Source organism: Ranitomeya variabilis, chromosome 1 (assembly GCF_051348905.1).
Source record: "Ranitomeya variabilis isolate aRanVar5 chromosome 1, aRanVar5.hap1, whole genome shotgun sequence".
NCBI classification, from domain to species: domain Eukaryota; kingdom Metazoa; phylum Chordata; class Amphibia; order Anura; family Dendrobatidae; genus Ranitomeya; species Ranitomeya variabilis.
The window spans coordinates 842,725,397-842,750,597 of NC_135232.1; the positions used below are offsets into that span (position 1 = coordinate 842,725,397).

General features: G+C 46.0%; 1 protein-coding gene across 2 annotated transcripts in view; it reads right to left on the minus strand.

Moving 5' to 3' along the window:
• Positions 1-685: 685 nt before the first annotated feature.
• LOC143787440 (N-acylethanolamine-hydrolyzing acid amidase-like) overlaps positions 686-25,201 on the minus strand; it is a 169,747-nt gene continuing 145,231 nt past the window's right edge. For both annotated transcript variants that reach the window (XM_077276176.1, XM_077276166.1), the window contains 2 exons: positions 16,385-16,464; positions 686-906 (listed from right to left, as the gene is read on the minus strand). In XM_077276176.1, the coding sequence (XP_077132291.1) occupies positions 16,395-16,464 (70 nt within the window). In that variant the 3' untranslated portion in view covers positions 686-906; positions 16,385-16,394. The remainder of the gene's footprint in view (positions 907-16,384; positions 16,465-25,201) is intronic.

Here is a 25,201-nt window from a genome sequence, read left to right on the forward strand (position 1 = left end):
TTCCTATGCGGCCGCATGCTCCGCTCCCAAGTGCCGGCACCTGAGCTTGGTTTCCACATGCGAGACACGGATGTGTTTCTCGCAAATAAAAACAAGCCCTAAGGGACATATACCTGGATAAGGGACATATCACCAGGATGGGGCCTAGGATTAGGGACAAAAACTAGGATAAAGGGACATATTGCCAGAATGGGTCCCAAGATAAGTGACATATACCAGGTTGGGGCCCAGGATAAGGGACATATACCAGGATGGGGGATATATATCAGGATGGGGCACAGGATAAGCGACATATATACCAGGATGGAGGACATATATAAAAGGATGGAGAGGGGGCAGGTCCAAATCTTGCACCAGGGCACAAAACTCATCGTAACAGATCAAAAGCCTAAAGAATCGAGACTCTTCTGTAAAGTGGTGTGGTGGTACTCTATAGATCACCCTTCCTACCCTCTTGCATGTGTCCATTTGGCCATGTGCCTCTTTTAGTGAAAGTAGATTGCGTCACTAAGTTTTGCAAAAAGTTTTTTTTTCCCAGAAAACAATTTTCAAGATAGTTTAAGATCATGGCAGTTTAACATACTATGCTGGAGGTGAGTCTTTCAGTGTTTATATTCAGTAGGTTTTGGTGAAATATGCTTCTTAATATAGTAGTTTTACAATAAAACTTCAAACAGAAGAATATAAAAAGACTGGTTTATTTTAAGTGTAACATGCTGCATAAATTGCTACAAATAACAGACAATAATTACAATATGTAACATTGCAATTATGATTAAAACTCTTGTAGCCATCTTTGTATACCAAGGCCTATTTGATTAAAGAAGTACTAGAAAATTAATTAAAGGTATAATAAATCCACTCATCATAGTTCTTCCTAAGGAGGTGTATCACCTTTTCATCTACCTGCAAAAAAAAGCCATAAATCAGGATTAAAAAATGTATATTTGATCATAATTCTGCTGCTTGCTTCTAGAAGCAGACCATAGATTAAGCCCTGAGAAGATGCCATAATAGCAAAACTCTGAGGGTACGTTCCGGCAATCAGTAAACACTGCGTAGTTGTGTGTCCAGTGCGCAGCATCCAGATGTTACAGCATAGTGGATGGGATTTCAAGAAATCCCATGACTACTGTGTGTCCAGTGATGCCCATGAATCATCTGCGGAGACGGACATGTAGCGCGTCTCTCCATACTGCAGCATGCCAATTTCTCTTGCTGAGACGCTAGAGAAATTTCACCCATAGAATGTATTGGACAGGGTGAATCCACCCGGTTCAATGAACACATGCGGATTCACCTGCGTTCCATAGACGGCAGCGCTTTTGACGCAGCGAACATGTGCTGCATCCAAAATGCTGACAGTTCCTGATCATGGGCACATAGCCTGAGTCAAGGAGATGACCTTGTCCCAAGGTTTTTATGTGCATTGTAACAAGCGTGCTTTCTTTGAGTATAAGAACAACTTTCTTGCGATTGTATATCTCCACGGAGTTTCACCATTGGGAGGACGTGTTCTCCTTTTATTTTATTTTGTGATAAGGAGATGAGAGACACCAAATTAGATGGTGTGCGACATGGGTGAATAAAAGTCTTGACATCCGTTTGGATAACACTCGGGTGGAAGTATGAACAAGATCAAGAATTTACTTGTAAAAGATTACTGTACATTTCAATAAAAGTCCTGTAATTGCTCTCCAAATAGTGATTTACTAGTCCTTGACTGTGCAACTGATTTTCATGGATTAGAGAATGTACAGTAGTGTTAAAAATAATAGAGTCCAATATGACTAACCAAATTAATCACTGTTTTTGGAATAAATTATATTACTACAAAGAATTTACCAGTTGGCGCAGTAGATTCTAAGAAAACAGACTCCACATTCATGATCTGCATGTTTTTGAGTCTGTGTATTAGAATAATTAATTGAAAGGGGTTGTGTTCAAAATAATATCAGTGTGGAGATCAATAAGTGAGGTCAATCATTCTGTGAAGAAACAGGTGTGAATCAGGTGGCCCTTATTTAAGGGTGAAGTCAGGATATGTTGTACATGCATTTCTTCTTGAAAGCATGAGAAATATGGATTGTTTGAGACATTGTTCAGAAGAACAGCGTACTTTGATTAAAAAGTTGATTGGAGAAGGTAAAACGTATAAAGACGTGCAGACAATGATAGGCTGTTCAGCTAAAATGATCTCCAATGCTATAAAATGGAAAGCCAAACCAGAGAGATGTGGAAGAAAACGGAAGACTACCATTCGAATGGATGAAAGAAGAGCCAGAATGGCAAAGGCTCAGCCAATGATCAGCTCCAGGATGATCAAAGAGTCTCAAGTTACCTGTGAGTATTGTGACAGTTAGAAGACACCTGTGTGTAAAATAAGCCTATTCGCAGATGATATCATCTTGACTTTAACTGACCCCCAAAACTCTTCATCTGAGGTTTTTAGTGAGCTGGACGAGTTCTCAGATTTGTCTAACTACAAAATCAACCAGTCAAAATCGAACATCCTTCCCCTTAATATTGACACTAAACAAACGGATGCAATAAAGGATAAAACATCCCTTAACTGGTGCAACAGAGAGATTCCTTACCTAGGTATTACTCTCTAACAATCTCCACCTTATGGTGAAGATAAATCTGAGAAATTTGACAGACTCAATAAGCAAAGACTGCTTAATCTTTAAAGAAAAAAATCTCTCTTGGTGGGGAAAAAATTATATCCTCAAAACACATATCCTTCCAAAAATCCTATATGTTCTCCGATGCCTCCCTCTGCCCATCCCGGTCATACTCCAAACAAATATCCAAACCTTGTTCAAAACCTTCTTGTGGGGAGGAAAAAAAGCTAGGACTTCTTCCTCATCATTATACAGGAAGAAAGGGAATGGTGGGATGGGCCTTCCCAACATTATTGCCAATTATCAAACCCTTCTGATTAAACAAAGTGTCCATTGGATTTCCCAACGCGAACCTCCGGCCTGGTTTGACTTGGAATTATTTTTAAATAATGGCAAACAGTTAAGTAATATCATCACTCAAGCAATCTCAAACCATCTTCCTAACTTCAACGCTCACCCTCTATTCCTGGCCATTGCCCAAGCTTGGCGTAAAATCTCCAAACCAAGCAGACGGCCACACAAATTCTCCATTCTTAAAAACATACCCCTTACTCTTATTTTTAGTCTCTCTAATGTAACCCTCCCTACTATTTGGCCTGAATTTAAAATCACAAAACTGGGAGATATCCACAACGGCTCCAATTTCTTAGACTTTTCATCTCTGAGGAAAAACTTTAACGTCCCTCACTCCTTTTTCTTAGAATTCATCTTCTTAAAAGATAATGTCCTCGCTTTTCTCAATTCAAAAATGAACTTTACCCACTCCTCAATAAAAGTCTTACTCAATCCTCACCATAAAATCTTCTGGAGTCATGGTTTTCTCTATGACTCTTTCAACAACGATGATAGTTTGTCAAAAAGCCCTTATATGATCACCTGGGAAAAAAAACCTAAAATCCACCTTTTCTCCTGAGCAATGGGAAGAAGCTCTCTCCAAAACATACAACTCCACAATCTCATTCCCACTTCAAGAAACATACTTTAAAACTATTAGTAATTGGTTCCTTACTCCGGCAAAATTAGCACACTTCGGTCCTTCAAACTCATCCTCACCCCTTTGCTAGAGAGACTGCGGCTTCAAGGGAGACCTATTACATATGCTTTGGGAATGTCCTAGAGTCAAAATATGAAAGATAGCCGTAGGCACTACTATTGGGGGTGGTGCGCAAGTAGGTGCCCAAACCATATAATCTTGTAAAACAACTTGGCACACAGGTGATCAGATGCTAGTGTAGTTTAATAAAGAGAGTACATACAGACGTTTCGGTCATAGACCTTCTTCAATGTACCTCTCTCAGAGAGATTGTCTGGTAAGCTGATTTTGGGGGAATAAACCCCTTGGAACATCTGGTAATGGTAATTATAGTCTGTGCGTTAATCAGGCACTAAGGTTCTCCTGACCGGACGCGGTGTCCACCGCTTGTCCTGAGTGTCAAACACTCAGGACAAGCGGTGGACACCGCGTCCGGTCAGGTTAACTTGATTAACGCACAGACTATAATTACCATTACCAGATGTTCCAAGTGGTTTATTCCCCCAAAATCAGCTTACCAGACAATCTCTCTGAGAGAGGTACATTGAAGGTACATTGTACATTGAAGAAGGTCTATGACCGAAACGTCTGTATGTACTCTCTTTATTAAACTACACTAGCATCTGATCACGTGTGTGCCAAGTTGTTTTACTAGAGTCAAAATAGTCTGGTCTTGGATTTCTGCCACTCTCAATAAACTCTCTAACAAAACTTTAACCCTCACCCCTCAAATGGCCCTTCTTTCCCTTAACCTGGACGAACTAGACTTGGCACTCCAACCCATTTTTATTCATCTTTGCCTTGTAGCAAAAAATCTCATCACTTTCCACTGGAAAAACAAAATACTCCCAAATCCAGAGGCTATCCTACACCTAGTCCAGCAACACAGATCACATGAACTGAAATTTGCTTTGATTAGCAATCAGTTTGCAAGATTTTACAAAAAGTGGAACAAATGGGACAAGGCCTTTCCGTCCCCCATTACTTAATTCCCTCACCACCAAATTCTAGGTGCAATACCATTTATTTTTATATTCCGTGCACTATCTAACGGTTCAATCCTTGTTAAATATTTGCTCACATATGATTGGCCTTAATTGGCTTGCAATCTCTCGTTTGTTTATTTGTCTATGCGTTGGTTCGCAGTTGTTTCGTTTAAACCTTATGACCTGGACATTATGTACCCTATAAGTGTATATCACTGTTGTTATATTGTTGCATTGCTATTTTTCCCTATGCCCCTCCCTTCTTTTTCCCCTCCCCCTTATTACCCCTTTTTCTTCCCCCCCTCCTCCCCTCCCCCCCACCGTCATATCCCGCCCTTATTCCCTTTTCTTGCCTGTTATTTTAAAATCCAAATAAAATCTTTGGAAAAAGAAGACACCTGTGTGAAGCTAATCTCTTAGCAAGAAGTCCCTGCAAAGTCCCGCTGTAAAAAAAAGAAGACGTACTGAAGTGGATACAATGTTCCAAAGAACACATCACCTGGCGTAAAGCGAAATGGAGAAACATTTTGTGGACTGATGAAAGCAAAATTGTTCTTTTTGGGTCCAATGGCCACAGACAGTTCATCAGACGACCCCCAAACTGATATGGTCATGTTTCTCTTACTATGGTGCTGGACCTATTTACCGCATAAATAGAAAAGGATTGGAGGGCACCACTAGGCAATATTTTCGGGGTTCTCCATAGGCATACAAGAAATGCTATGAAATAGAGAGGGAAAGAACATGCCCACAAGAATGGGAACACCCTCAACAAATGAAAGACATATTCTTTATTAACAGATCCAAAAAGTGAACAATTAAACAGGACACAACAACAGCAATGTTAAAAGCATTTAAAAACCACCAAGGGTACATATGCTAGTCATGCCTTAATGTAGAGGCAGTGACGTCCCACAAAACATCCCCTCAAAGCATAGAGATAAATATAATATGGCTTGCAAAGAAAATCAATTGGGTAACAACAATATATTACTAAAAATATGGCATGGTCAAATTATCATATTACAGACCATACTTATTCACAGTACCGTGTAGTCAAAAAGGCAGCAGTCACATACTGCAGAGAAAACGGTCCTGTATGAGAATACATAGACAGTAACACATGGGTGAACCGAATAACTAACAAAGTACTGAAAATGTACCAAGTTGTATCCAAGGTAACAAGGTTCACACAGCATTAGAAATAAATAAGAATGTTACCAAACTTTTTCTTATAGTGAGAAAAAGAGAAAAGCCCAAATACTCAGACCAAAAGATGTGGGAATACTCAAGTCCTAAAGAAAGCCATGGTAGCTAAGAGGAAAGGAAGTGTGGGATGAACACCCACGCGTATTGCCATACTAAATGCGACTTCTTCAGGGAAAGTAGCAACCTGAAGAAGCCAGACCTATTTACCGCATACCAGGGATCATAGACCAATCTGCATATATTAAAATACTCTAAGAGGTCATGTTGCCTTACGCTGAAGAAAATATACCATTGAAATGGGTGTTCCAACAAGACAATGACCCTATACACACCAGAAAACAAGCAAAATCATGGTTCCAGTCCAACAAAATTGAGGTTATGGAGTGGCCAGCCCAATCCCCAGACCTTAATCCGATAGGACACTTGTGGTGTGACATTAAAAATGTCTCTTCTGTGGCAAAGCCAACAAATGCCAAAAAATTGTGGGATGTAGTTGGTTGATTTTAAGCAACATAGATGTGAAGCAGTTCTAAAACACTTTAGGCATTCAACTAAATATTAGGTTAGTGATTCACAGGAATGGTATATTCATAAAAAATAGTACATATTGTGAGTTTTGTAAAGACAAAAGCAGACACTGCTATTTTTGATAACAGTTCAATGTCCATTTTTTGTTATTTTTTGTAAATTATATACATTTTTCTTCTTGTTTAGAATTAGAAAACAGTGTGCAATGTTCCCAATGCGTGGAAATAAAAATTGATTCTGTGATTAACTCATGTTTTTGAACACACTGCTGTTATTTTGAACACTACTGTAGATGGCCATTAACGATGCAAGTTTACTGGCCCCAAAGGTTTTAACCCTGGAGTTTTCCTGTTGTGGTGTCAAGTGCTCACTGACTACTTGCATTCCCCCTATGCCATGAAGGATTAAAGTTCCTGTCCTGATGTGGTACACTTCAATCTGGCTTCCTGATCCATTCTGTGGGCCATGTAGCACTCGTATGATTTTTTTTTAAATATTACCCACTTAGCCATAGTTATTATGTGCATATTGCATGTATTAAAGGGAACCTGTCACCCCCAAAATCGAAGGTGAGCTAAGCCCACCAGCATCAGGGGCTTATCTACACCATTCTGTAATGCTGTAGATAAGCCCCCGATGTATCCTGAAAGATGAGAAAAATAGGTTAGATTATACTCACCCAGGAGCGTTCCCGGTCTGGTTCTGGTGCGATGGGCATCGCGGGCCGGTCCGGGGCCTCCCATCTTCTTACGATGATGTCCTCTTCTTGTATTCACGCTGCGGAACTACTGCAGTGCGCAGGCGCCGGGAAAGGTCAGAGAGGCCCAGCGCCTGCGCACTTCAGTAGTTTGCTCTGCCCTCAACAGGGCAGACAAAGTACGCCTGCGCCGGAGCCTCAGCGTGAAGACAAGAAGAGGACATCATCGTAAGAAGATGGAAGGCCCCGGACCGGACTGCGACGCCCATCGTACTGGGACCGCCCCTGGGTGAGTATAATCTAACCTCTTTTTCTCATCTTTCAGGATACATCGAGGGCTTATCTACAGCATTACAGAATGCTGTAGATAAGCCCCTGATGCTGGTGGGCTTAGCTCATCTTCGATTTTGGGGCTGACAGGTTCCCTTTAAAATGCTTACTTGTAGCTATCTTCTCCTGTTTGTAATGTGGTCCCTGTCCTCTTCTTCACCACGTGACGACAGTTCTGACTAGCAGGCACTTACAGCAACTTCTTTGTGGACAAGAAGTTGCTATTTCATTGTAAGCCTATGAGAGGCTTGATGTGTCTCATCAGACTTGCATTGAAGAAGTGACTTATGGTCCACACAGAAGACACTAGTTTGTACTGCAATCACCTGATGCAGAAGAGAACTGGAACAGCACTATAGACAGGAGAAGACTGTGATCAGTATTTTAATTCATATACTGTACACTAAATAGGAAGGGCTAAAATATAATTAAAAAAATGCTGTCATCTGGCACTTGCTCATTCACAGGTAAAAAAAAGTCAGATGCATTAACTGCTCTATCTATAGTCTATACCTATGTTTCTCTTTGTGATACTGGGTTTAACTATTCTAACTTTTTCAATAGGTGTAGTCTTTTGTGCAGCTTAGACACCACATCACTATGTGTGACTTTAGTTTACCCCTAGTTATTCACAATGGTGGACATTATTATGCATGATCCTGTGGCCTGACACTTCTCTGATTTTTTTGCGGCTAAAAGGTTTCTTGCTAGACAGCTTTTACAGCATTGTGCATTTTCTGTTCTGATTATACTAACCTTCTGCTGGCAAACAGAATTTTGTCTACCTACAGGATGAATGATGATTTTTATATACCTTTGTACCATTATCATCTGATTACTTAAATCTCTAAAAAGGATGTTACAGTATGTCCAATATACGTGTTGTCCCCTGCATCTCCATGTTGACACGAGGCATCTTTTAACCAATTTTTTCTCTCTGTGTTGTAATTTAATAAACTGTACGTCTCTTCTGCATATGAATACAGACACTCCTTTTTTATCAGATTTGATCTGGGTTTTTGTTTATGCATATTATGTATGGAGTGTGACCTAGTCAAGGTCTGATGGACTAATATGTATACTCATGCAGCACTATGTGTATAAATTGGATGGAGAACTATATGGGCCCATTATCCTGTGTAGAACACTATGTGGGTCCATTATCCTGTATAGAGCACTATGTGAGGCCATTATACTGTTTGGACCACTTTTGGGGCCATTATACTGTATTGGGCACTATGTGGAGCTATTATACTGTCCGGAAAGCAATGCAGGCCCCATAATACTGTATGGAAGACTATGTGGGGCCAATTATACTATATGAATCACTTTTCTGTGGTCATTATACTGTATGGAGGGCTGAGTGAGGATTACCACATACTGTGATAGGGACACCATATTTTGCTGGGGAGGTTGAGGGAAGGGGGGTACAGCAGAGTCATTATACCGTGCGTATAGATGCTACTGTCTAGGAATTCACTGTTTGGGTATCTTACAGTGTTTGGGGGACACTATTGTTGTCTCCATACTTTATTATCTGTATTCTTCAAGGATTATTATCTTTTGTTATTACATATTTAAATTCTATTGGGCCATATGCTTTTTACTGCTCTTAAAGTGGGTACGGAAAGTATTCAGACCCCTTTAAATTTTTCACTCTTTGTTTCTTTGCAGCCATTTGGTAAATTCAAAAAGGTTAATTTTTTTTCACATTAATGTACACTCTGAACATCATCTGCAACTCTTTTGCTTTCCCCATAACTCACAATCCTGAAACATCAGTAGCTGAATGAAAGATGCAAGAGTCTGTCACAGAAACTCAGTCAGCTTTTACAAGGAAACAGGTGACAGGTGAGTATGTTACCTTTAGTAGCCATTCAAACCCATTTGTGTCAACTTCTGTGCATGTTATCAGGCCAAAATCACCAGGGTATGTGAACTTTTGATCAGGGTCATTTGGATGTTTTGGGTTGTCATTATGATTTAAAAAGAGAAAACACAGTAGTTTGACAATAAATGGCTTCACCCCACCACTAACCCTGAGTGGAGAAAAAGTTTTGGTGTTAATCATTCATATTCTCTGACAAAAAGGCCAAGAAAGCAAAAATTCTGCTGGGGTATGTAAACTTTTGAGCATAACTATATATATATATATATATATATATATATATATATATATATATATATATATATATATATATATATATATACTAGCTATTGAACCCGTTCTACGCCCGGGTGGCGAGCATTTATATTGGAATATGGTCTCCATCCTGGTATGTGCTGCTCCTATCCTGTCATATGCTGCTCCATCCTGCGCCCCCATCCTGTCATGTGCTGCTCCACCGTGTCATGTGCTGCTCCATCCTGCGCCCCCATCCTGTCATGTGCTGCTCCACCGTGTCATGTGCTGCTCCATCCTGCATCCCCATCCTGTCATGTGCTGCTCCACCGTGTCATGTGCTGCTCCATACTGCGCCCCCATCCTGTCATGTGCTGCTCCACCGTGTCATGTGCTGCTCCATCCTCATCCCCATCCTGTCATGTGCTCCCATCCTGCGCCCCCATCCTATCACGTGCTGCTCCATCCTGCGCCCCCATCAGTGCGGGCGGCTGTGCTGAGTGCGGGCGGCTGTGCTGAGTGCGGGCGGCTGTATGTGGCTGTGCTGAGTGCGGGCGGCTGTATGTGACGTGGCTGTGCTGGGTGCGGGCGGCTGTGCTGGGTGCGGCAGCTGTGGACGGCTGTGCTGGGTGCGGTGGCTGTGCTGGGTGCAGCGGCTGTGCTGGGTGCAGCGGCTGTGCGTGGCTGTAGGCGGCTGTGCGTGGCTGTGGGAGGCTGTGCTGGGTGCGGCGGCTGTGCGTGGCTGTGGGCGGCTGTGCTGGGTGCGGCGGCTGTGCTGGGTGCGGTGGCTGTGCTGGGTGCGGCGGCTGTCCGTGGCTGTAGGCGGCTGTGCTGGGTGCGGAGGCTGTGCATGGCTGTGGCGGCTGTGCGTGGCTGTGCTGGGTGCGGCGGCTGTGCTGGGTGCGGCGGATGTGCTGGGTGCGGCGGCTGTGCTGGGTGCGGCGGCTGTGGGTGGCTGTGCTGGGTGCAGCGGTTGTGCGTGGCTGTGGGCGGCTGTGCTGGGTGCGGCGGCTGTGGGCGGCTGTGCGTGGCTGTGCTGGGTGCGGCGGCTGTGCGTGGCTGTGGGCGGCTGTGCGTGGCTGTGGGCGGCTGTGCTGGGTGCGGCGGCTGTCCGTGGCTGTGGGCGTCTGTGCGTGGCTGTGGGAGGCTGTGCGTGGCTGTAGGCGGCTGTGCGTGGCTGTGGCGGCTGTGCATGGCTGTGCTGGGTGCGGCGGATGTGCTGGGTGCGGCGGCTGTGCTGGGTGCGGCGGCTGTGGGTGGCTGTGCTGGGTGCGGCGGCTGTGCGTGGCTGTGGGCTGTGCGTGGCTGTGGGCGGCTGTGCTGGGTGCGGCGGCTGTGCTGGGTGCGGCGGCTGTGCGTGGCTATGGGTGGCTGTACGTGGCTGTGGGCGGCTGTGCTGGGTGCGGCGGCTGTGCGTGGCTGTGGTCGGCTGTGCTGGGTGCGGCTGTGCGTGGCTGTGGGCGGCTGTGCGTGGCTGTGGGCGGCTGTGCTGGGTGCGGCGGCTGTGGTCGGCTGTGCTGGGTGCGGCGGCTGTGCGTGGCTGTGGGCGGCTGTGCTGGGTGCGGCGGCTGTGCGTGGCTGTGGGCGGCTGTGCTGGGTGCGGCGGCTGTCCGTGGCTGTGGGCGGCTGTGCGTGGCTGTAGGCGGCTGTGCGTGGCTGTAGGTGGCTGTGCATGGCTGTGCTGGGTGCGGCGGATGTGCTGGGTGCGGCGGCTGTGCTGGGTGCGGCGGCTGTGGGTGGCTGTGCTGGGTGCGGCGGCTGTGCGTGGCTGTGGGCTGTGCGTGGCTGTGCTGGGTGCGGCGGCTGTGCGTGGCTGTGGGCGGCTGTGCTGGGTGCGGCGGCTGTGCGTGGCTGTGGTCGGCTGTGCTGGGTGCGGCGGCTGTGCGTGGCTGTGGGCGGCTGTGCGTGGCTGTGGGCGGCTGTGCTGGGTGCGGCGGCTGTGCTGGGTGCGGCGGCTGTCCGTGGCTGTGGGCGGCTGTGCGTGGCTGTGGGAGGCTGTGCGTGGCTGTAGGCGGCTGTGCGTGGCTGTGGCGGCTGTGCATGGCTGTGCTGGGTGCGGCGGATGTGCTGGGTGTGGCGGCTGTGCTGGGTGCGGCGGCTGTGGGTGGCTGTGCTGGGTGCGGCGGCTGTGCGTGGCTGTGGGCTGTGCGTGGCTGTGGGCGGCTGTGCTGGGTGCGGCGGCTGTGCTGGGTGCGGCGGCTGTGTGTGGCTATGGGTGGCTGTACGTGGCTGTGGGCGGCTGTGCTGGGTGCGGCGGCTGTGCGTGGCTGTGGTCGGCTGTGCTGGGTGCGGCTGTGCGTGGCTGTGGGCGGCTGTGCGTGGCTGTGGGCGGCTGTGCTGGGTGCGGCGGCTGTGGTCGGCTGTGCTGGGTGCGGCGGCTGTGCGTGGCTGTGGGCGGCTGTGCTGGGTGCGGCGGCTGTGCGTGGCTATGGGTGGCTGTGCGTGGCTGTGGGCAGCTGTGCTGGGTGCGGCGGCTGTGCGTGGCTGTGGGCGCCTGTGCGTGGCTGTGGGCGGCTATGGTCGGCTGTGCTGGGTGCGGCGGCTGTGCGTGGCTGTGCTGGGCGCGGCGGCTGTGCTGGGTGCGGCCATTTTCTTGGTCCTGCTCCCGGAGTCGGCGCCTGCGCAGTCCGCGCTTTCCGGCGCCATTTTCTTGAAGACACTGCAATGTGTCTTCAAGAAAATGGCGCCGGAAAGCGCGGACTGCGCAGGCGCCGATTCCGGGAGCAGGGGGACAGTCACGGCCCGGAAGCGCGTCGGTGGAACGGGTCAGGTAAGTATACTCACCCTCCGCCTCCTGGCTCGTCCCTGCTTGTCCGGTGGAGATCGCGGTGTGCGTTCAGCGCTTACGCATACCGCGATCTCCTGGGAGCGTCGCTCTGTGCGGTCCAGACTGCGCCGGCGCTTGCGCTTGCGCAGTCTATAGAGGCTTCGGACAGAGTGACGCTCCCAGCGTTATATTATATATATATATATATATATATATATATATATATATATATATATATATATATATATATATATATATAAAGAGCCCGGCGTTGCCTGGGCATAGTAAACATCTGTGGTTAGTTATAGCACCTCACTTCTCTTATTTTCCCATCACGCCTCTCATTTTCCCCCTCACATCTTTCATTTTCACCCTCACATCTCTCATTTTCTCCCTCACACCTCTCATTTTCTCCTCACTCCTCTTATTTTCCCCCTCACTCCTTTCATTCCCCCCTCACTCCTCTTATTCCCCCCTAGCACTTGTCATTTCGACCTCACATCTGTCATTTTCTGATCACTCCACTATTTTCCTTCACTCCTCTCATTTTGCACTCACACCTTTTCATTTTCACCTCACACCTCTCATTTTCACCTCACACCTCTCATTTTCCCCTCAGTATATACTTGTATGTCATCTCCCTTATGTATAGTATAATACCTGTATGTCATCTCCTGTATATAGTATATACCTGTATGTCATCTCCCCTGTATATAGTTTATACCTGTATGTCATCTCCCCTGTAAATAGTATATACCTGCTGTATGTAATCTCCTATATATTGAATATACCTATGTGTCATCTCCTCCTGTATATAGTATATACCTGTATGTCATCTCTTCTGTATATAGTATATACCTGTGTGTCATCTCCCCTGTATATAGTATGTACCTGTATGTCATCTCCTCCTGTATATAGTATGTACCTATTTGTTACCTCCTCCTGTATATAGCATATACCTGTATGTCATCTCTTCTGTATATAGTATATACCTGTATGTCATCTCATCCTATATATAGTATATACCTGTATGTCATCTCCTGTATATAGTATACTAGATTGTGGCCAGATTCTAACGCATCGGGTATTCTAGAATATGCATGTGTCCGTAGTATATGGACAATGATGATTCCTGAATTCGCGGCAGACTGTGCCCGTCGCTGATTGGTCGAGGCAACCTTATTATTATTACCAATTAGAGACGCGGGATTTCCAGGACAGACAGACAGAAAGACAGACAGACAGACGGAAAAACCCTTAGACAATTATATATATAGATACCTGTATGTCATCTCCCCTGTATATAGTATACTAGACTGTGGCCCGATTCTAAAGCATCGGGTATTCTAGAATATGCATGTCCCCGTAGTATGTGATTCGCGGCAGACTGTGCCCGTCGCTGATTGGTCGAGGCAACCTTTATGACATCATCGTCGCCATGGAAACCATTATGACATCTACGTCAATACTGTGCCCGTCGCTGATTGGTCGAGGCCTGGCGGCCTCGACCAATCAGAGACGCGGGATTTCCATTATGACATCATCGTCGCCATGCTGTGCCCGTCGCTGATTGGTCGAGGCCTCGCGGCCTCGACCAATCAGAGATGCGGGATTTCCAGGACAGACAGACAGACAGACAGACAGAAAAACCCTTAGACAATTATATATATAGATACCTGCTGTATGTCATCTCCTCCTCTATATACCTATGTATCATCTCCTCTTTTATATAGTATATACCTGTATGTCATCTCCTCCTGTATATAGTATATATGTGTATGTCATCTCCTGTATATAGTATATACCTGTAAGTCATCTGCTCCTGTATATAGTATATACCTGTGTGTCATCTCCCCTGTATATATTATATACCTGTATGTCATCTCCTCCTGTATTAGACCTCGTTCACACGTTATTTGGTCAGTATTTTTACCTCAGTATTTGTAAGCTAAATTGGCAGCCTGATAAATCCCCAGCCAACAGGAAGCCCTCCCCCTGGCAGTATATATTAGGTCACACATACACATAATAGACAGGTCATGTGACTAACAGCTGCCATATTTCCTATATGGTACATTTGTGCTCTTGTAGTTTGTCTGCTTAGTAATCAGATTTTTATTTTTGAAGGATTATACCAGACTTGTGCGTGTTTTAGGGCGAGTTTCATGTGTCAAGTTGTGTGTGTTGAGTTGCGTGTGGCGACATGCATGTAGCGACTTTTGTGAGATGAGTATTGTGTGGCGACATGCGTGTAGCAACTTTTTGTGTATCGAGTTGCATGTGACAGGTTAGTGTAGCAAGTTGTGTGCAGCAAGTTTTGTGCATGGCGAGTTTTGCGTGTGGCGAGTTTTATGAGTGGTGCGTTTTGAGTATGTGCAAGTTTTGTGTGAGGCAACTTTGGCATGTGTTGTAACTTTTGTGCATGTGGCAATTTTTCCGCGTGTGCAAGTTTTGTGTGTGGCGAGTTTTCCATGAGGTGAGTTTTGCACGTGTGGCTAGTTTTGCGTGAGCCTAGTTTTGCATGTGGCGAGTTTTACATGTGGCAAATTTTGTGCGTGGTGAGTTTTGAGTGGCGACTTTTGTGTTACGACTTTTATGTGGCGAGGTTGGTGTATGTGTGGTGACATGTGTGCTGAGGGTGATATATGTGTTCAAGCACGTGGTAGTGTGTGGCTCATTTTGTGTGTGTGTGTTCATATCCCAGTGTGTGGTGAGTATCCCATGTCGGGGCCCCACCTTAGCAACTGTATGGTATATACTCTTTGGCGCCACCGCTCTCATTCTTTAAGTCCCCCTTGTCCACATCTGGCAGCTGTCAATTTGCCTCCAACACTTTTCCTTTCACTTTTTCCCCATTATGTAGATAGGGGCAAAATTGTTTGGTGAATTGGAAAGCGTGGGGTTAAAATTCCGCCTCACAACATAGCCTATGACGCTCTCGGGGTCCAGATGTGTGACTGCAAAATTTTGTCGCTGTAGCTGCGACGGTGCAGATGCCAATCCCAGACATACACACACACACACACACACACACACACACACACACACACACACACACACACACACACACACACACATTCACCTTTATATATTATATATATCAGTGAGTCCTGGTTACATTACAAACTATGAGGGGGCAGCATTATACCCTATGAGGGGGGTAGTATTATACCCTATGAGGGGGCATCATTATACCCTATAAGAGGGGTGCATTATACCCTATGAGGGGGCAGCATTATACCCTATGAGGGGGTGCATTATACCCTCTGAGGTGGTAGCATTATACCCTATGAGGGGGGTGCATTATACCCTATGAGGGGGCAGCACCCTATGATGGGGCTGCATTATACCCTATGAGGGGTGAGGGGGCTGCATGATACCCTATGAGGGGGGCTGTATTATACCATATGAGGGGGCAGCATTATACCCTATGAGGGGGCAGCATTATACCCTATGAGGGGGCTGCATTATACCCTATGAGGGAGGCAGCATTATATCCTATGAGGGGGACCGCATTATACCCTGTGAGGGGGCTACATTATATTCTGTGGGGGGCTGCATTATACTCTGAAGGGGCTACATTATAATATGTGAGCGGGCTACATTATACTATATGAGGGAGGCTGCATTATATTCTATGGTGTGGGTTGCATTATACCCTATGAGGGGGCTACATTATATTCTGTGGGGGGCTGCATTGACCATATGAGGGGGCTACATTATATTCTATGAGGGGGCTGCATTATACTATATGAGGGGGCTACTTTATATTCTACTATATATTCTATTGTTTATATTCTACCCCAACCCCTGCTACATACCGTAATTAAGACGTGTACTACCTTATATTATACGCTGATATTAGTGTGTTTTACCACACCATTGGTGGTCTTCAATTTATTTCTATGTAGCACATAGTGGGCCCCAAGAATGATTTTCTCTGGTGGACCCAAGGTGCTCCAGTCTGACACTGGTATTGATGTGGTCCATTGCAATCTGTTGGACACCATTTTATGCATCTATATCTCATGCTAAAAATAGAAAAATGAATTAATTTACATTTATTTATACAAATCATTTTTTTTTACCTTGCTCATCTCAGACCCTAATTATGGAAACATAAATTTCTGGAGAAGCAGCACTCATCATTGTGGTATGAACTGTCCCTCTAGAGTGAGAGAAAAATATACCATTAAAACAAAGCACATTGTATAGTTCAAATAGACAATGTCACTACAATTCTATATTCCAGCTATGAGTCTCTGCCTTTGCCCCGGTCTCCATTGTTTGGCTGCAGTGGTAAACTGATATCTAAAACTGATAGTGTCTCTATTAGAGATAACATCATCCTGATGTGACTTCAGGTGACTGATGTTTCATAACGTCATATGATAATTCCCCACGAATATATTGGCTGGAGCCAAAAGAGGGCAATGGTGGCTTGCATTTCGTAGTAAGTCTACGTTCACATTTGCGGTCTGCGCCGCAGCGTCGGGCGCCGCAGCGTCGCCGCATGCGTCATGCGCCCCTATATTTAACATGGGGGCGCATGGACATGCGTTGCACTTGCGTTTTGCGACGCATGCGTCACTGCGGCGCACGCATCCGGGCGCAGAGGACGCAGCAAGTTGCATTTTTGCTGCGTCCAAAATCAACCAAAAAAAGGACGCATGCGTCACAAAACGCAGCGTTGTGCATGCGTTTTGCTGCGTTTTTGTTTGCGTTGTGCGTTGCGTCGCCGACGCTGCGGCGCACAACGCAAATGTGAACGTAACCTAACACTTCCCCAAGGCTGGAGACCATGGTGGTGGTGACGTTTCTGTTACTGCTAAGGGTGCCTACATTATTACCTGTGGTATTTTTTTTTATATTTTACACTACCCTGTCTATTGCTATTGCCACTTTTTCTTTCAGCATACATTTTACACAACACTAGAATGAACTTTCTACAATCTTTTCAACCCCAACTATTCAACTCTTATATGCCCAGAAAGCAAAATGTGGCTGCAGTAGACGTGTGGCATGTATGGTTCCAAAATTGGACTGGTAAAAAAGTGTACCCAATCAGAAATGCACAGTTAAATGTATACATTTTGTACAATTCTTTATTGATGTTTTTCAACAAAATTCAGCCCCTTTCTCAAAAATGACAAAATTAGAAAGTTCAAAAAGCCAGCACCTGCTACATGGCGCTCTATTGATGTGGCATATATGGATGTAATATTTGACTAGTAGAACAAATGTACTAAATTGATTGTGACACACACTTTGTGAGGTATACATTTGTAATTATATGCCTGGATTTTAAGGAATTTTCTTTTGTATAAAAAAAAAAAAAAAAAAACAATTATTCTCCCTTTGCTAAAAGGACTGCATAAAAAAATTAAAACCTTAATACAGTATCTTGTAACAAGTAAGCACATCATCTGACATTGATTTCAGATTTTTTTTTTCTGTGAAACTATTGTGTTGTCTTGTCTGTGCTTTTAAGTGCATTAAGAATGTTGATTAGTGTTGAGCATTCCGATACCGCAAGTATCGGGTATCGGCTGATACTTGCGGTATCGGAATTCCGATACCGAGATCCGATACTTTTGTGGTATCGGGAATCGGAATCGGAAGATCCCAGAGTATGGTTCCCAGGGTCTGAAGGAGAGGAAACTCTCCTTCAGGCCCTGGGATCCATATCCATGTAAAAAATAAAGAATTAAAATAAAAAATATGGATATACTCACCCTCTGACGCGCCCTGGTAGTAACCGGCAGCCTGCTTTGCTTAAAATGAGCGCGTTCAGCACCTTCCATGACGTCACGGCTTCTGATTGGTCGTGTGCCGCCCATGTGACCGCCACGCGACCAATCACAAGCCGTGACGTCATTCTCAGGTCCTAAATTCCTAATTCTAGGAATTTAGGACCTGAGAATGACATCACGGCTTGTGATTGGTCGCGTGGCGGTCACATGAGCGGCACGCAACCAATCAGAAGCCATGACGTCATGGAAGGCCCTAAACGCGCTCATTTTAAGCAAAGAAGGCTGCCGGTTAACAGCGGTGAGGTGCAGGGGCCTCCGGTGAGGTGAGTATATCAATATTTTTTATTTTAATTCTTTATTTTACACATTAATATGGATCCCAGTTTCCTCTCCTTCAGACCCTGGGAACCATCAGGATACCTTCCAATACTTGGTGTCCCATTGACTTGTATTGGTATCGGGTATCGGTATCGGCGATATCCGATACTTTTCGGGTATCGGCCGATACTATCCGATACCGATACTTTCAAGTATTGGATGGTATCGCTCAACACTAATGTTGATTGTAATTGTATTTCAAATGCAGCAGTACAGATGGCAGCTACACCAAATCGCTGTCTAGTGATGTGGAGTAGCTGGCATCTATGCCTCTATCACCTCTTCAATCTGTCGTTCTGATATTATTATTATTATTTATTATTATAGCGCCATTTATTCCATGGCGCTTTACATGTGAGATATCAATTGAATCTGTAATAATTATCTATAATTTGCAGATTTCTACTCTCATCTTCATTACAGCAGTTATTCATCATATTACTGTCTGGAATAATAATTACAATGCTTAAGGCCAGTTTCACATTTGCGGTTGTGTCAGCAGCATTTCTTCTGCAAATATCCGCATGCGTTGTGTATTCCTATATTTAACATTAGGGACGCATGCGTCTGCGATCGTTCGCGTTTTGCCGCGTTTGACGACGCATGTGTCGTTTCGTCGTCTGCGGTTAGTCGCGGAAATGCAACATGTAGTAATTTTTAGAGGCGTCAATTTGCCGCCTGGAAACGTATGCGCTCGATTGCGTAAGGAATGCGCCAAAAAAAACGCATTGCTGTCTACACTCACCGGCCACTTTATTAGGTACACCTGTCCAACTTCTTGTTAACACTTAATTTCTAATCAGCCAATCACATGGCGGCAACTCAGTGCATTTAGGCATGTAGACATGGTCAAGACAATCTCCTGCAGTTCAAACCGAGCATCAGTATGGGGAAGAAAGGTGATTTGAGTGCCTTTGAACGTGGCATGGTTGTTGGTGCCAGAAGGGCTGGTCTGAGTATTTCAGAAACTGCTGATCTACTGGGATTTTCACGCACAACCATCTCTAGGGTTTACAGAGAATGGTCCGAAAAAGAAAAAAAATCCAGTGAGCGGCAGTTCTGTGGGCGGAAATGCCTTGTTGATGCCAGAGGTCAGAGGAGAATGGGCAGACTGGTTCGAGCTGATAGAAAGGCAACAGTGACTCAAATCGCCACCCGTTACAACCAAGGTAGGCCTAAGAGCATCTCTGAACGCACAGTGCGTCGAACTTTGAGGCAGATGGGCTACAGCAGCAGAAGACCACACTGGGTACCACTCCTTTCAGCTAAGAACAGGAAACTGAGGCTACAATTTGTACAAGCTCATCGAAATTGGACAGTAGAAGATTGGAAAAACGTTGCTTGGTCTGATGAGTCTCGATTTCTGCTGCGACATTCGGATGGTAGGGTCAGAATTTGGCGTAAACAACATGAAAGCATGGATCCATCCTGCCTTGTATGGAGCATCTTTGGGATGTGCAGCCGACAAATCTGCGGCAACTGTGTGATGCCATCATGTCAATATGGACCAAAATCTCTGAGGAATGCTTCCAGCACCTTGTTGAATCTATGCCACGAAGAATTGAGGCAGTTCTGAAGGCAAAAGGGGGTCCAACCCGTTACTAGCATGGTGTACCTAATAAAGTGGCCGGTGAGTGTATATGAACGCATGACTTACAAGCACATGCGTTTGCTTGCGTTCGTGAACGCATGCGTTCCACAAGAGAAAAACATGTCTAGACACTAATAAGCCACCCCCCACTTACAAGGTGATAAAGGGAGGGAGTGGACATTTGCAGGTCACTACTCAGCAGGCACTGAAGCAGACGAGACGCAGGCTACATCCTTGGAGGAAAACAAGACACTGAACAGTGTGAGTATATCCTATCCAATGCCTTTATTTTTTATTTTCTGTCTCTACATGTCCTAATTATTGCCATTTTTTTCTTTCTGCATGCATCAGAATGTCTTCTTCTTCTGATGTCCTGATGCAACGTCCTGGGCCTTCTGAAGTAGAACATGTCACTGAAGTGAGTACTCACCTCCACAGATTGGTAAGTATTCACTGTCACATCTACATGTATGACAATTTTTTGTTTTTCATTTTTTTAGAGCACTTCTTCTACTGCGGCAGAGACTGGGCAGGAGCAGCGGAGTCACGTTCGGGTGGCAAGGCGGCAGCGTGTACGTATACAAGGCTAACAGTTTACTGTATCCTCACTTTAGTATTCTTGAATCTTCCTTTCTTTACATTCCTATTTCTTTACATTTTTCTTCTGGAATCCTTTTGTATCTTGACTTTCCTTATTCATGCCATTTCTCAGCCTCTGTTTTCTTTCTTTTCCTTATGTTATTGGATCCAACATTAATGTCTTTATTTAATTTTTAGGTTCCAAAACAGGATGAAGACCTCATAGAAAATGACCTCCTCATCTCCCTGGTCCAGGAGCGAGTCCCGTTGTGGGACACCCGGGTTCCACAGCACTCGGACAACGTGACGATCGGGCGCCTATGGAATGAGGTGGCCAAAGAGATGTGGGATGGCTGAGACAACGCCCCGACTCGGGTCCGAAATGCTTTTGGTAAGTATTGCAATGCAGTGTGAAGCAGCAGAGACCTTGGCTGTGCTCACACAACTGTGTGTGATGAGATAAACTCTCAGGAGTTTCTCTCATCATACACAGTTATGTGAGCACGGCCTAAAGTCCATTGTCTAACCATTATGTTTTCTTTTTTCAACAGTGGCCAGAGTCAAAACACATTGGCGTTGGATGAAGGACTGCTTCAACAAGGACCTGTGTCAAGAGAGCCGTGTTCCCAGTGGTTCAAGAGCAAGGATCAGAAAATACAAATATCATCGCGTTCTGGCATTTTTAAGACCGGTCCTTGCCCAGAGAACGTAAGTATTTCTCCCGTGCATTAGGTTGTGTTGTATTGCCATAATCTGTATGTTTCTATTCCACAGGATTTTGCGTCTGGTTAATTTTTGGTATTAATTTTCTTTTTCCTTTTTTCACAGCACATGGAGCAGCACTGTTGGCCCCGGTTCTGGAGCGGTCCTTCATCAGACAGCCACGGACCCGTCCCAGCCATCCAGCAGCGCTGCAGCAAGTGGGCCTGCCACACTAACTGGAGACCAGGAAGCTGGTCCATCAGGTGTTCCCCTTTCCCAGTCCTCTGCCACTGCCCCTTTTTTTTTGGGCTCCTCCCGGCAGCGGCAGAGGGCATCGGACAGGTCCCTCATGCCTGAGTTTTTGCACTTGAGCTCGGTTTTTCACGAAGGACTCAAGGCTTTGGGTGACCGAATGGTTATTTCACTTAGCCACATGAATACACGTATCCAGAAGGTCACCAAAAGCCTTGACCAAGTAAAAGCCGACCTCCAGAGGCCAGCACATCATTTTTTTAACCAAATTGAGCAGGGTATGTTGGAACACCTTACTCCTGATCTCCACCTGAGTGTCATGCAGGCCTGCAATGCTGCTTACGTGCAGGCTATGCAGCAGAGTCGGTATTTTCAGCAGACAGTGGCGGCATATCCACCCGTGCCTTCACTGTCACGATTTACCTCAATGCCGACCTCTGCTGCATACCCTATTCCTAGCACTGCCGGACACCAGTACAGCACCACCACCATGCCGAGTGATGTTGGACAGCCCACCGCCACCACCATGACAACCGCTGCTCCTGCTTGGACCTCCTCCACTGACACGACAATGCAGCAGGACCCAGGCATTGCTTCCATACTGCCACCACCACGATGCAGCAGGACCCTGGCATGGCCTTCTGTACCGCCACCTCCATGATGCAGCAAGACCCTGGCATGGCCTTCCACTCTACAAGCACTATGGACTCTGGCATGGCTGCATGCTCTACGAGCACTATGGACTCTGGCATGGCTGCACGCTCTACAAGCACTATGGACTCTGGCATGGCTGCACGCTCTACGAGCACTATGGACTCTGGCATGGCTGCAGGCTCTATGAGCACTATGGACCCTGGCATGGCTGCACGCTCTACAAGCACTATGGACTCTGGCATGGCTGCACGTTCTATGAGCACTATGGACTCTGGCATGGCTGCACGCTCTACGAGCACTATGGACTCTGACACAGTGCAGCCGGACCCTGACAGGTCACCCACCACGACCATGCCACGACATATGAGACCACCGAGACCTACCGGAACCCGGCAATCGAAGAAAAAAAACACAAAAAACAGCGAACTCTTAGTATTCCTCCCCCTTCACCTCCCAGTGTGTCTGTAATGTCAGGTTTGTCTCACCCTTCCAGTGTGTCTCAAGCCTCTCATGTGTCAAGCCCTATCCCCGAACTACCAGATCCCACTAGTTTCATTGCCCCTTCTCCTGCCACCTCTGCGTTGTCCACAGTTAGCCAGGCTTCAGTGCTTCACACCCCCTGTTTACATCACTCTACCTGTTATGATCTGGTGGCCTAGGAGCAGCATGAGACGTACTCTGGAGAAGGTGGTACCTGTACTGACCGCAGACCCTGAACTTAACACCGCAACTAGAAGTAGCCGTGGAATGTACCTAACACTCCCTAGACATCTCGACACAGCCGGAGAACTAAATACCCCTAGAGATAGAAAAGGGAAAACTATCTTGCCTCAGAGAAAATCCCCAAAGGATAGACAGCCCCCCACAAATATTGACTGTGAGAGGAGAGGGAAATAACATACGCAGACTGAGATCAGGATTTAGCAAAGGAGGCCGCTCTAGCTAAATAGAAAGGATAGGACAGAGTACTATGCGGTCAGTATTAAAACACTAGAAAATATCCACCACAGAAAATACAAAATCTCCACATCTAACTAAAGATATGGAGGGTATATCTGCATCTCCAGAGATACCAGCTTGGCTGAACAAATCCTTATACAGACCAAGCTGGACAAGACAAAACATGGAAAAGAACTGAACAATAAAGCCCACAGCATGTGGACTGCAAAGAACAAAGCCAGAACTTATCTTTGTTGAAATGAACAGCAAAGCAGGAGAGACCAGGCAGGGATGTGAATCCTCCAGGAACAATGGACAACTGGCACTGACTAAAGGGTCAAGCAAGACTAAATAGCCCAGTCAGAATTGCAAAAAGTGGACACACCTGATGAATGCTGCGATCCAAAGACAGCAGCGCTACCACTTATAACCACCGGAGGGAGCCCAAGAGCAGAATTCACAACAGTACTCCCCCCCTTGAGGAGGGGTCACCGAACCCTCACCAGAGCCCCCAGGCCGATCCGGACGAGCCAAATGAAAGGCACGAACCAAATCCTCAGCATGAACATCGGAGGCAACACCCAAGAATTATCCTCCTGGCCATAACCCTTCCATTTGACAAGATACTGAAGCTTCCGCCTCGAAAAACGGGAATCCAAAATCTTCTCAACCACATACTCCAACTCCCCATCAATCAACACCGGGGCAGGAGGATCAACAGAGGGAACAACGGGCACCACATATTTCCGCAACAAAGATCTATGAAAAACATTATGGATGGAAAAAGAGGCTGGAAGGGCCAAACGAAAAGACACTGGATTGATAATCTCAGAAATCCTATAAGGACCAATAAACCGAGGCTTGAACTTAGGGGAAGAAACCTTCATAGGAACATGACGGGAAGACAACCAGACCAAATCCTCAACCCGAAGCCGGGAACCAACACACCGACGACGGTTAGCAAAACACTGAGCCCCCTCCTGAGACAACGCCAAATTGTCCACAACATGAGCCCAAATTTGCTGCAACCTGTCAACCACAGAGTCCACCCCAGGACAATCAGAAGGCTCAACCTGCCCTGAAGAAAAACGAGGATGAAAACCAGAGTTACAAAAGAAGGGTGAAACCAAGGTAGCAGAACTAGCCCGATTATTAAGGGCAAACTTGGCCAATGGCCAGAAAACCACCCAATCATCCTGATCAGCAGACACAAAGCATCTCAAGTAAGTTTCCAAAGTCTGATTAGTTCGCTCGGTTTGGCCATTTGTCTGAGGATGAAATGCGGAAGAAAAAGACAAATCAATGCCCAGCCTAGCACAAAAGGCCCACCAAAACCTAGAAACAAACTGGGAACCTCTATCGGACACAATATTCTCCGGAATGCCATGCAAACGAACCACATGCTGAAAAAACAACGGCACCAAATCAGAAGAGGAAGGCAATTTAGGCAAAGGTACCAAATGAACCATCTTAGAAAACCGGTCACAAACCACCCAGATAACCGACATCCTCTGGGAAACCGGAAGATCTGAAATAAAATCCATAGAAATATGCGTCCAAGGCCTCTCAGGGACCGGCAAGGCAAAAGCAACCCACTAGCGCGGGAACAGCAAGGCTTGGCCCATGCACAAGTCCCACAGGACTGCACAAAAGAACACACATCCCGTGACAAAGAAGGCCAGCAAAAGGACCTACCAACCAAATCTCTGGTACCAAAAATCCCAGGATGACCAGCCAACACAGAACAATGAACCTCAGAAATCACTTTACTAGTCCATCTGTCAGGAACAAACAGTTTCCCCACTGGACAGCGGTCAGGTTTATCAGCCTGAAATTCCTGAAGAACCCATCGCAAATCAGGGGAGATGGCAAAAAGAATCACCCCTTCCTTCAGAATGCCGACTGGCTCAAGGACCCCAGGAGAATCAGGCAAAAAGCTCCTAGAGAGGGCATCAGCCTTAACATTCTTAGAACCCGGAAGATACGAGACCACAAAATCAAAACGGGAGAAAAACAGGGACCATTGGGCCTGTCTAGGATTCAGCCGTTTGGCAGAC